The sequence below is a fragment of the Lytechinus variegatus genome, chromosome 2 (genome assembly GCF_018143015.1).
Source record: "Lytechinus variegatus isolate NC3 chromosome 2, Lvar_3.0, whole genome shotgun sequence".
In the NCBI taxonomy this organism is placed as follows: Eukaryota; Metazoa; Echinodermata; class Echinoidea; order Temnopleuroida; family Toxopneustidae; genus Lytechinus; species Lytechinus variegatus.
The window spans coordinates 20,544,686-20,558,705 of record NC_054741.1 but is presented as its reverse complement, the minus strand read 5'-3'; the positions used below and the strand labels follow the sequence as shown (position 1 = coordinate 20,558,705).

At 36.1% G+C, this 14,020-nt stretch overlaps 1 protein-coding gene across 1 annotated transcript; it reads left to right on the top strand.

The window, feature by feature from the left end:
- The first annotated feature begins 4,136 nt into the window (after window positions 1-4,136).
- On the top strand, window positions 4,137-7,097 carry LOC121407534 (exosome complex component RRP41-like). The gene is made up of 3 exons (XM_041598666.1): window positions 4,137-4,344; window positions 5,715-5,921; window positions 6,504-7,097. The coding sequence occupies exons 1-3, from the start codon at window positions 4,174-4,176 to the stop codon at window positions 6,864-6,866; spliced, it is 741 nt and encodes a 246-aa protein (XP_041454600.1). The 5' UTR covers window positions 4,137-4,173; the 3' UTR covers window positions 6,867-7,097.
- The last annotated feature ends 6,923 nt before the right edge of the window (window positions 7,098-14,020 follow it).

Below are 14,020 nucleotides of genomic sequence, written 5' to 3'. Positions count from 1 at the left end.
ATGAACCGATGGAAAAGGTACCTGTTACAGACTGCATGCAGTTAACCATGATAACGTTACATGTACATGTATTTTAAAAATCAAATATTGCGAGCACAAAGAGCGAGCGGAAAATTTTTGATATTGTGATCTGAAACTGTATGGTGATTTAAATTAAGAGAAAAATTTGAGTATCTGAATGAACATGTGCGCGCGTGTTTCATATTGCTAAGACCTAGAATCTAGGCATTCTAAATACATCTTTTATCATGAAAATCAAAGCGAGAGCGAAGCGCGAGCTTAAACTATTTGATATTCAGATCTGTGAAAAGATATATCAATATATTTCAAGCACTTTGTAGGAAAATTGTGGGTGGATATGGATCGCACTTAATAAAGAGCTGATATTTTATATTATAATTACTTTGAGTTTTGACATATATAGGATCGGGACATCCATAGGACATGATATATAAAACAAAAGGGACAATCTTATCATTAAATTATTCATTAATGCCTAAGGCGCGAAATCTGATGATATTATGGCCTGAAAACTGGACATTTCAAGCACCTTTGTAATTATATGCATCAGTTAATATATTTTTAACCATAAATGCAAGTGCAAATTGCGAGCCTATTTCTTTATACACTGTCATGAAAATGGGATTTTTGATGCATGTTTTGTTGTATAATCAACATTGAGACATATACATAACTCGCCAATCAAAATGCGAGCGTGCAGCGCTAGCTGATACGTTTTTATAATCAGACCTGAAAAGGGATATTTTGAAAACTTTATGGAATACACGAAAATAATAGGTACCTGATAAATCAAAATTTGCGAGAGCGCAGCGCGAGCAGAAAAAATGTTAATATTCAGACCATAAAACTGAGATTTTTACAGAGCGCTATCTACAATCAATTTGTAAATCACACAAAATAATTAAAGTTTGATTTCCGAGATGAAATATGTTTTGTTTATTGACTTCCAAACTTGATATTTAAGCTCCATATTGAACAAGATATGAAAATTACCTAACAGGCAATGCGAGCGCGAAGCGCGAACGAAAATTTTGAAAAGCGACATGAAATTTATTTTTCAAGTCTTCCCCTCATCTTATTTTATTCACTCGTCTCCCTCCTCTTCTTTTCCCCCTCTTTTTCCCCCTGAAAGAGAAACGTATATGCAGTGGGGCAGAATTGTATATTATATCATTACATAAGAAAAATGTTTCTTTTTTTGCATCACTGTCTTTATGAAACATAATTTGCTTATAGGGCGTATATTTTTAAAGGGCGTGATCATCATTCCTGATGCTCGCATTGACAATCCTGCACCCTGTTAGAAAAAAATAGAAGAAGTTCTTGCAGCAGAGTCTCGAGAACACCTGTAATCTTACCGAATTGCGTAATCTTACAGGAAATTGGTATTTGATGTATGGAATCTTACAAATTTCCTTGAATAAAACACCCTTTTCCCCCTTTTTAAACAGACCTGTTCTGTTAAATTGCAGGAAAATACTTGTTTTATGAATTTACAGAATGATTATTACGCAATTCGGCAAGATTACAGGTGTTCTCGAGACTCTGCTGCAGGAACTTCTTTTATTTTTTCTAATATAACTACAAAAAAATTAATTAAACCTACCTAGGGATACCTTGAAAAGTTTGTAAATCAAAACTATCAGGCTAGCAAGTTCCTCCCGGTCATTAGGTGGGCAGTGCTCCGCGCTCAAGCGAGTTATTTTCAATGCTCCGCGCTCAAGCGAGTTATTTTCAATTTCAAATGCGTGCAGACGAGCTGTAGGACCTATAAGATCTAACGTTAACTAAAAACATATAGCTCCTCGATCATTTCCGACTTCGCGCTCTGCTCCCATTCCCCCATGGAATTTCCGTGGATTACCTGCCCCCATGGGCGATCGGTATTCTTGGTTGGGGGGATGATTGACACAAATTTTCTTGTGGATGGGGATATTTCAACATTACCCCCACTAAAATCACAAGTTAGGACATTTGGGAGTGGTTGATATGCATGGTGTTCTTGGAAATTCCTTCATTGTTGTAGTGTACTATACTTGTATAATTTTTTTTTGAAAATTCAATTTGTGTTACAAGTAAGCCTATTCTAAACTCATACCGAGAATAAATGACAAAAATTGACTGGACCATGTACATAGTGATCTGTTTATTGAGCATGATGTATAAACAGGGGCGTCGATCCACTTTTCAGATGGGGGGGGGGCAAAATTATGAATCAACAATCCAAAGGCGCTAGATCACAATATATATATATATATATATAACTCATGAAAAAGAGACACATATCTCACCTTCACCAACAATGCGAGCGCGAAGCGCGAGCTAAATTTTTTTTAGTATGTCATGAAAACAGGAAAAATGTACCTGTTTAGGTTTGTAGTAACTAATGACGAGGGTCGATACATGTATCTCACTAGAGAGCGAGCTGAAATTTCTTTATATTCTGACCTGAAAGCTTTATATTCTTAGCATTTTTGGTACCAATGATTAAGATGGGTATCTAGAAGAACAATAGATGCGAGCGTGAGCTGAAAATTTTGATATTTTGATCTGGAAAAAGGACACTTTAATGGAAGATATATATCCAACAAAAGATTATTGCAAAATCAAAGTTCTTTTGAGGTTTAGAATTGAAAACGGGACATTATATTCACATGAAAAGTATGGGGTTTTGGTACATGATGCGAGCGCGAAGCGCGAGCTGAAAATTTTTATATTCCAATCTGAAAAGCAGACATTTTGAGCACGATTTTAAATCAAAATCGAGTTGGTTTCTCAATCTCGCTTGCTGATTTCAGTGTAGCCCCGGGGGGGGGGGCACTCGACCAAAAAAGTGGTGGGGGTGTGCCGCGGGCGAGACAAAAAACGGGGGCCTTGGAGCGGGCTTATTATAAAAAGGAGGGTCCTCGGAACGGGCTTCGGAACGACAAATGTTTGTGAAAACGGGGGTCCTTGGAACGGATCGCCAGCGTGTGAGCGCGTATGCATCCCTACGGAACGGTCATGCGTGCATGATGCAGCTAGCGCGGCCTCCGCCGGGGAGCTCTGCGGCCGCTTTTCATCAAAATTGCAGCTCATTTAACGCGATTGGAGCGGCGTAACGAAAAATATGCGAAGCTTTGGAGCGGATTTCTCTCTTCTTTTTTCTCGATAAGAAGAAAATGCTATGCCTTGGAGCGGCTTTCTTTGTTCTTTTTCTCAACAAGGCAAAAATGCTATGCCTTGGAACGGAAATTTGAGTGTAAAAATGGGGGTCCCCTCCGCGGCACATATACCCACTATGCATTATATACTGAGTGCTCCCCCCCCCCCCGTGAGTGTAGCATTACAATCTTATTTTATTTTTTAGTTGCACATGCGGAATTTATTGGGGGGGGGGGGCAAAACGATATGTTTCCCCCCAATATTTTCATTGGTGGGGCGATCGCCCCCTACCCCCCCCCCCCACCCAGGAACGACGCCTCGGCCGTGTATACAACTTCTCTCTTAAATCTAACCTGATTGGCCATATCTTTATTCTTCTTAATGCATGATGATAAAATGCAGATTCGGACCAATTAAGACTAGCACAAAATACAACCTGTGTGGCTTCTCGTGCGCCCCCGTGCGCCATCGGGCTTACCGTCATTCCTTCATTTATCTTGCCACCCTTTTACTCCCGTTTGTTTTTCCACCCTTTTGAGTTAATGATTTATTCAAATTAATTTATTCACCACTGGTGGGATGGAACACCCTATCAACAAAAGTTGATTTTCGTTGGGGTCCTTTTATGTCATGTGTTAAAAATATCAGATACATAAACATTTCATTCTTTTTCATCTTTTTCATCTCCTGAAAAAGAATGTTTTTATTTAATAACAATATACACAAATTGCGAGGGAAACAAACTGATTGATGGCATACTATGGGACTATCATCATGATCAAACTTTTCATTTTTTCATCATCATTATTATAATTTTTTCTACCCTAAATTATTGGGGGGGGGGGATGATAATACAGGCCACCCCCCCACTTGAAATATCGGGGGGATATATCCCCCATCCCCACGTGATCGACACCCATGCCTGCCCCCCCCCGCCCCTTTTTAACCGTATCCGTAGCGTAGATGTCCGAAAATATCCGAGCAAAGATCGTGCACGTTTCGATCGTAATGGCAGGACTGGAGCTTTTATCCGATGAGGGATTTAGATTAGATGGTCGACGACCGTCTGAACTGAGAAAGATTCAATGTCGTCTTGGAGTTTTTGATCAGGCAGATGGATCAGCATACATTGAGCAAGGAAATACCAAGGCTTTGGCAACTGTTTACGGTCCACACGAGGTAGATCTACTTTGTTTTATGATGTAGGCCTAGCCCTAGTCCCATATGTTCATATTTGTGTCAAGCTCATGAATGTTGTCCCATCTAATCATATTTGTGTGAGATATATCCTTTACCTTACTCCCTTGTTCACTGCAGCCACCCTGCCTGTATAGCCAGTAGGCTCCTAGAAATGATTCACTAACGTATGCTTACTCTGATTGGAACAGACTACCTACGAAAGTATTAAACATCTGCTTTTTTCAGTCATGACAAGATCACTGCAGTATTCAGATTTTGTTTTGAGTTTGACAAAAACTTTTGGCTTTTGTTCTTATTTTCAATTTAACATGTTTGTATTAACTTTTTTGGGAAGTCAGGTATATTTTTCTTTTAAACCATGCCAAGTGGACTCAACAAAGGTTCTGTACGTACTTCTTCCACAGACCAAACATCATGAACATCATAAAAGACACAAGGCAAAGGGGAAAAAGACAAAGTCAGAAATATGATATTTGAATGATAATTGAAAAAAAAACAAGAACAAAGATAATATTCCTAGAAATTATAATACATGACTATTCAGTGTTTATGTATCAGAATTATGCATTCATTTTATCTTTTTTCACTCTAATTTCACAAAAACAGTTATATGAACGAGCCAGCTACATCCAAATGAGAGAGTCGATGATGTCATTCAGTCACTATTTCTTTTGTTTTTTATTGTTTGAAATATGAAATATTTTGATTTTCTCGTCATTGTCATGTGAAATGAAGTTTCATTCCTCCCTGAACACATGGAATTCCATTATTTTAACATTTTGTGCTTCAGGCAAGGAGGTCCTAATCGTCAAATTCGTAAAAATTGAAATATTGTATAATTCAAACAATAAAAAACAAAAGAAATAGTGAGTGAGTGACATCATCAACTCTCTCATTTGGATGTAACTGGCTCGTTCATATAACTATTTTGTTAAAAATAAGCGAAACTTTGAAATGTCATAACTTTCTTATTTTACATCCGATTTTGATGAAATCTTCAGCATTGTGCTTGTCTGATTTTTCTCTTTTGATTCAAATCAACATTTTTCTGAGGTGGACTTGACCTTTAATACATTTATAACACAATAATTATGTTACCAAGTAGCAATTACTCTACCTCTCAAATCATTTTAGTTTCTCTATACAAATACAATTATAGGTCAATTTAATCTCTGTAGTATTAGTAGATATCTGAAAATGTATATTTCAAGACTATGTATTTATGATGCACAATCATTGAAAGACCACACTAAGTTCACTCCCCCTTTAACTACAATTAATTAATATTGTGATGAGGCAGGCTTTCAGTAGACTGACACTTTTCTTGTGCTCTTTCTTTTCCCGATAAGATTGTTGGAGGAAAGGGTAAGCCCCAGCATGACAAAGTGACCATCAACTGCCAATACAGCATGGCCACATTCAGCACAAATGAGAGAAAGAATCGGCCTCAAGGGGACAGGAAATCAACCGAAATGTCACTGCACCTGCAGAGAACGTTTGAAGCTACCATACAAACACAGCTCTATCCAAGATCGCAGATTGATATCTTTGTGCAGGTCAGTGAGTGTGTGGTTAATAACATTCAATACAATTAGTTTTTCACTGCATTTATTCATGCTATGACTAATGGGAGTTTTCAAGTCATTGTTACTTTGAGCTAGGACAATTTGAGTGTCTGGTGACATTATCATAATTTACAATTGAAGTCTCACATTCGGTTTGTAATAAACATTATTTCTAAACAGTTCAGGATCCTAAAATTGGTTCTAACTGAAAACAATTAGGTGTACAGTACATGTTGGTGACTATTGCTACACTGCTTTCATTCTTACCAGTTTTCAGTTATTGTTTATTAACACAGATTTCCTCTCCTCGCTCCCAAGAGTCCTAATTATTATATTTCAAGCATTTGCACATGGTTGTGAGAATTGGTTTGTATTACCCCCTCCCCAATTATAATATAAAGTTAATACCATAGTTCAAGAAAATATACCATTACCAGTTTCAACTTCATTTGAAAATGGGAACTTACCCTTCATGATTCTTATGGATATTGTTTCTCTGCTAGTACTTTCCAAGAAGAATTTGAAAGAGAGTTGTCAGGATTGTGAACTTACTGATTTTGTTTCCAATGACAGATTCTGCAAGCAGATGGAGGGAATTACTGCGCTTGTGTCAATGCCGCTACTCTTGCAATCATCAATGCAGGTATCCCCATGAAGGACTATGTGTGTGCTTGCTCCTCTGGTTTTGTAAATAATACACCTCTGTCTGATGTGAGTTACCTTGAAGAATCTCAGGGAGGACCTGTAGTGACTGTAGCCTTGCTGCCCAAGTCCGATCAGATCGCTCTCTTTAAGATGGACAATCGTCTCCATGTGGATCACCTAGAGCAGGTGTTGGAGGTAGCCAGTAAGGGTTGTAAGGACATGTATGCAGTCATGGACGCAGCAGTGAAGGAACATGTCAGTCGGATGGCAAAGAGTATGGAATGTAGCTGATGAGGAGGAACTGCAACTGGAGTTATTAAGCTATCAAGATGGAGAACATTTCTTTGCCTTCTGAACTAACAAAAAAAATCCTCTTTAAGATGCCCTTCAGCATTCTCTAGAGTCTTGGCGGTAAACCTGTACTTGTAAAAGAGGAGGTTGTCAATGCCCATCTCAATATAAAAAACCAGCATGAGTAGAACTTTGCCGAATCCAATTGAATGGCCTGTTGAATGTATTACCAGTACTCAATTTATTGGTGAGCTTGTACCAAAGACAATTTTCAAAACTTGCTCATTGTGGCCAATATCAGGACTCAGTCCAGCCTGAGTTGTCATGATATAAGTTGAATGATCTCCATCAATTTTAAGAACAAAATGATTACTGAAAAATCCATAGTCTTCCATGCTGTACCCCTCATTATGTTGTACTTACAGCATAAAATGTACTTTGGAAGTCAATCAGGGGACTTGAAGAAGAGACAAAGATTTTTAAAATATTTTTTACTGTTCTCAAAAATTTAGCATTCCAGGATGGAAATCTTGTGATATTAGGTCATCATGATGTATAAAATCCACAGTAGCTGGCATAAACTTTCTTTTTGAATGTTTTCTTTTTTTTAAGACTAACAAAATAGAGCAAGATGGATTCCAAATATACATTACACACAGCTTTTGAAATTTATCAATATTGACTCCTGGGCTTAAAACCTTTGGAAACTCATATCTTATCAAGGGGGTGTTTCACAAAGATTTAAGAATGACTTAGAGTTGCACTTAAATGCTGAATGTCTTATTGATCATTACGCAGTAATGCGCATCCTCTTCACATGATCTGACCGATGCGGTCATGCCTTGCAACTAGACATTAATGTGTTACTCTTAGTCATACTTAATTCCTTGTGAAACACCCCCAGATCATTGTCTCTCTACATCATTAAAACAGCTCTTTAGTTTTGCAAGAACAAGATATTTCAATGTTTCTTTATAATGATGTATGTGACCTTTGATCGCATGAACCCAAATTCTGGTCCAATCATTTTCACTCCCATGTGCATCAAGCCCAGTTTGAAATTCAACACTAAAAATGGTTATTTATTTATCACAAGATATTTCAATAAATGAATATAATGTCTGGGACTTTTGACCTCATGACCCCAAAATCTAATCTGGTGGGTGTTTCACAAAGTTAAGAGTGACTTTAAAAATGACTTGTGAACTTTTTTTACTTGCTAAATAATCACCAATGAACATTTAACGGTTGATATCATTACCCACAAGAAAGGATCACAAGTCGCTCTCACAGTCACTTTTAACTTACAAACACCTTATGAAATGGCCCCCATATCATTACTCCAATATCCCAAGTTTGAAGATAAACCATTTTAACCATTCAATAGTTATCATGAGAATGATGTAGATGTATAATGGCCTCAGTGACATTTGACCCTGACCCCTCTCAAAACAATACTCAAGATACTTTTCATTCCTACCTATGCATACCTACCTCCTGAATTAAGTTTGAAGTTAATCAATGAAACGGTTCTTTAGTTATTGAGGAAAGGTTAAGAGGGTGATCAAACAGACGGACAACCTGAAACCATCTATGGTCTGCTGAGGCATAAAAACCTCATTTTCAGTCTTGAAAATGTGAGAATGGAATAAAATGGATTGTAAACATGGAAAACATGTACATCAAGTGTTTTTTTTAATTACTATTTTAATAGTGTAATCAACTAATAGTGTAAGTTTCTACAGGAGAGAGTAAATGAACCTGCTTAGAATTGAAACAAAGTCTGAAAGAAAAGAGAAACATAGGCTGAGTGAGGAACATCATACAATGGGAGAATGGTCACTTGTTCGACTTCTACCTTGTGACTTGTCTAATGCCTGTTGTGCAACAGAAATAGAAAATATTCCTGTCTTTAAATGATACAAGATTTCACATTCAGTGAAAGACACTCTATTCAAATCAGCTTCACCTCATTGAAAGAGCTTATTTCTTTCACTTTGTAAGACATCTACAACCATGACACTTGTGCCTATTTGCCATTTGTATGTTGGGTCTCCCACATGGTCTAATATATGGTTTTATCATTTACTTTTTTTTCACAACCATTTTGCTTTTTGGCCTTGTATGTCCAATTTTCAGTTATTTTTTGCCCATTGCAATATAAAAATTTATAGAGGGTGGGGGGGGTGTGGTTAAGAAAATGAAATAAATATGATCAGCAGACAAAAACTGAGTTATGTTTGAAGAAAACACCAATTAGACTGAACTGGTAGAAGACCAAACCCGTTTAGCCGTAGTGGTTGTATACAATATGAGAATTGCAGATACTGTGCATTAGGAGTTCTAATGTGTTATGTACATTATTGTGTAACAGAGTGAAGATCTTGGGGTTCCATGACATTCACTCAGGTGACAATTGCTCCGATGGAAAATCTGCATGTTAAGCCTAACATAAAAGTCAAGACAAACATAAAAGTCTAACCTCCAATATCAAATAAACTCTAATCCTTTTCTTTACATTATTCTGAACCAAAAACTCATTGCAATCCTAATAGACCAGGTGGGTGTTTCATAAAGCTGTTCGTAAGTTAAGAGCGACTTTAAGAACGACTGGTGATCCCTTCTTGTGGTATAAGTGGTATATTGTATTGGTGATGGTTTAGCGCGTAAGAAAGGATCACCAGTCGTTCTTAAAGTCGCTCTTAACTCACGAACAGCTTTATGAAACACCCACCTGTTCGTAGTTACTTCATGGGCAATTTTGGTCAAATGACCTTTCATTTCTTTCATCATGATAAGCAGATTTCAAAGCAAGATATTACGTAAGCTTGCCTTACATAGCAGGATGAAGAAATTGAATAGACCAGGTGACTAGAATAGCACACCAATGGACACCTAATGAAGGTATTTGTTGCATTCCTACTTTGAATGCATATCTTAGCATGTTGCACAATGTACTTAGCATGTTGCACAACTGAAATACCAGTCGTTCGTGGAAGCATTGTTTTATTTTGTGGATGTAAATGAAAACGACAATTCAAAAGAATATATGAATAATCAAGACATCAAAGTTGGTGCTTATCTCATTAGATTTTAAAGCACCGTGTCACTTTAGTACAAATGACCTTCTTCTGATTTTGCATAGAATGTTTTGATCATGCGCAGAAAGGAACTAAAAACTGGCTTATTCTAACCCTACACCCTCTAATATATTCAGACCGGAGCAAATGCCACAAAGAGCTAACGTCATGTACCCGATCATAGATGTGAGATAGTGGTGGGTGTGGAGTGGAGAGCACATTTAAAGGACAAGTCCACCCCAACAAAAAGTTGATTTGAATGAAAAGAGAAAAATCCAACAAGCATAACACTGAAAATTTCATCAAAATCGGATGTGAAATAAGTTCCGACATTTTAAGGTTTCGCTGAATTTCACAGAACAGTTATATGCACATACTGGCTGGTATGCAAATGAGGAGACTGATGTCATACACTCACTATTTCCTCTGTATTTCATTATATGTAATAGGAAATATTCTAATTTTCTCCTCATTGTCAAGTGAAACAACTATGATTCCTCCCTGAACATGTGGAATTAGCATTGTTTAAAACTATATGGTTCAGTCAAGTTGGTATATCTATAAAAAATGAAATAATGTTTAATTCAAACAATAAACAAAAGAAATAGTGAGTGATGGACATTGACTCATTTGCATGTCACTGAGTTGTCCATATCACTGTTTTGTGAAAAATAAGCAAAACTTTAAAATGTCATAACTTTCTTATTTTACATCCGATTTTGATGAAATTTTCAGCAATATGTCATAACTGGTTTGATTTTTCTTTATTTATTCAAATCAACATTTTCCTGGGGTGGAATTGACCTTTAAAGAATGGGAGAAAGACATCAAGAGGACATTTCGCCTAATTTATACAAATTAGGGAGGTACTCAAGGCTGAAAGTAATATGATTTGTACAGATAAAGAAAAATCAGACAAATAAATCATTAAAAATTTGATCAAAATCTGATATGAAAATAATGGAATTGAATTTTGCTCAGGGAATTTTTCTGCAGATATAATCATTTTCATCCTGGAGTACCTAAAATTCATCACACAGATGGAGAGACTTCATCAGTATTTGTCAACATTTGGACTTCAAGGTGTTATCTGGAGAGCATTTCATTAGGTTGTCTTCAATGATTTTTTTTTCAAAACAAAATTTATCCTCAAGATTGAAACAAGTCTTGTTCATAATAATACAAGCACAGAAACATGTTCAACAAGGTGTGATTTCTATTTTCTTTTATTTCACAAATACAACATAACATTATACAGTTATCTGTCACTGTACATTGCTCAACGGGCTTTCGTTGTGGCCATCCCAAATTCATGCCATTTCCACCTAGTTTCTCCTTAAAAAAGGCCATCACCTACATTTGAGTATCTCTTCATCATTTCATTTAGAATCTTCCTTGAAAATAAATTTCTTTGCAATCTTCATTTCATTTGCATTCAGTCATCAGCATGCTGAGGTCTCCCATAGGTTACAAGAACAGTTTCCACTTTTCTATCAAGTCCACAATTCTGCTGCTTACAACTTCTGAAATGCACATACATGCTGAATATTTATCTCACAAGATTTGAAAGTAATTGGATTAATCAGAACAGTTTTTCTTTCTTTTTTTCAAACAGCTTCTTCATTTAAAGATCCATCATCGCACAAAAAGTAAAGAGTTGAATTCAGTGCAATTTTCAAGTTTCAACTTTGAACCCAATTGAATGCAGCTGTTACACCGATATTGAAATAACTTTCAATGTACACATTCCAAAATACTTATCTTTGAAAAAAATGTCAAAATGAAGCAAGTGAAACAGGAAAAATATTTAGTTTTGTTTGAAACCATAGCATACAATGATTCCTATACCACAATCACATAACCCTTTTCACTGTGGGTATAATATGTTCACTTGACTTCTGAATATCATTCATTTTTGTGATGCAAATTCAATTAAAGTTAATTCATATAACTTTCTTGTCATATTTCAAACACAAAACATTTCCATCGAAATAAAAATTCTCTTTAAAACATATCCTCTCTGTACGTTCTTAGTACACTCTTTATTTTTAGCTTGCCTTGGCATCTTTGTTATTGTAAAAATTAATAAATACCAAGCCATGTGTTGAGCTTTACACATACTGCAGTAAAAGAATCATCAAATGATAATTTACAATACGTAAAAATTTAAATCCGAGAACATCACTGATGATTCTGCCAGATGAGATTTTCTCATTATTGTCAGATCTTCAAGTTTACATTTTCACCTCGAATATTTGGATAATTGCTGAATCTTTACCAATGATATCAGACACAAAACTCAAGGAAACGTTCACATTCACTATCGTCATGGTAAATGAAGCATCAACCACAAGTTGATGCCATTAAAGTAACCAAAATAACCTTAAAACACACCAGATGCCAGATTTTTTTAAGAAGACCAATCCTGCAGTAAAATCTGCTTACATCAACACTAGGAAGACATAGACTAATAACCAGTACAATCACTACAGTATTAATACAAAGAGATGCAGCAAACTTCTGCAGACGACACAATGTGATATCGATTCATTAGTCACTCAAAGTGGGGGAAAAATCAGTCGGTGAGAATAAATGGCCAGTCCGCTAAAATCTCAAACTCTGAAACAAGAATAATAACGTAGTGTATTAACCTTTGTGTACAGGGATGGTATCTGTAGCCTATAATCTAGGCAGAGGCTACAACTAAATATTTTTGCTGTTACACTTAATAGTGACTCATCTGATACACAAGACAACAAATACCCCCCTCAAATCATCGTCTTCTTATCAACAAATGTCTGGAAGCAGTTTTTTTTGTACAAATCTGTATAAATCATAGTTGATAAACAGAAAACTAAAGCAAAATGAGAAAGTAGACCAAAAGCTTCAGTCTCTGTATTTGGGTTGTTCCGCTGAAGTGCGTTGGCTCACTGAATGGGGATGATTGCAAAATGTCAGAAATTGTTAAATAAATCCCCAGAAACGACGGTTATTCCTGTCTAGGGCAGTGGTTGCTCCGCACCTACTATTTGAAGTCTCAGTGCATCAGACTATCAGATGAACTGCTTACTGTTAGTGTTTACAACACTAACAGTAATGATAAAGCTGCAGCCTTTGCCAACAGATGTCTATCAGAGAAGTTCATGCCTTGTGTAAAGAGGGATTATGTATGCATTGACTACACAAGCAAGATAATAAAACATCTTTCTAGATATGCCATGTGAATTTAAATGACAGACATACTTTCTCAAGTGTCTCCATAATTTATTACTTCTTATATCACCCCATGAAGCGTTAGAAGCATTTCATCGCTGTGGACAATGGCAATAAATATATGTTATGTTTTATTGATATTACAAACACATTTCTAGTTTTGCATGACATACATGTAGACACACATAATAATCAATGATATTGTCACCTCATTAGCCTGAGAATGCAGTCTTCCCTATTAATCATCTGCCTGGTATTTCCACGAAAATGATGAGAAATTGACACATGTTCAAATCTATTGAAAAGATTAATTTGAAGCGCGATAATTATTTTTCACATTCCTGCACACAATAGCATAGAAACCAAATTGACAGTGCTAAATTTTATTGTTGAATTCTGACAATAAAATACTCTAGACAGCTGGCAGAGAAAACCAAGCAAACAGTATACTGCCATTTTTGTGATGTTACTTTTTTATACAATGCAAACGGGCCTCAAATATTAGTCTCTTTATTTCTTACCCATGGCGTCATTTCAAACTCAAAATTGGAGGAGTTCAGTTTATATCAGTTGAGATACAATGTAGAACACGTAGTTCTGTAGTATATTTTAAGTTCTTTCAAAAGAAAGCCATATCATATAACCAGTTTGATATTGAAATTGACAACACTAACACACACGAAAAAAAATTCACCAGCAAGTTTTTCAAACATTTCGAAATTCACTTTTCTAAAGTTATATGAACAATTAAACATTAACCTCATTTCATCTGTTCCTATGGAAAACCACTTTTTCAACATCCCAGTATAGTGAGGTAATATAAATAGTTGAGTGGGTGAATGGAATATATAGCTTTTAGCG

Excerpts from the sequence above, each read along its gene's own strand:
- LOC121407534 (XM_041598666.1), top strand. The coding sequence starts at position 4,174 with ATGGCAGGACTGGAGCTTTTATCCGATGAGGGATTTAGATTAGATGGT. Across the intron at positions 4,345-5,714 it reads CTGTTTACGGTCCACACGAG|ATTGTTGGAGGAAAGGGTAA; the intron begins GTAGATCTACTT and ends TTTCCCGATAAG. Across the intron at positions 5,922-6,503 it reads AGATTGATATCTTTGTGCAG|ATTCTGCAAGCAGATGGAGG; the intron begins GTCAGTGAGTGT and ends TTCCAATGACAG.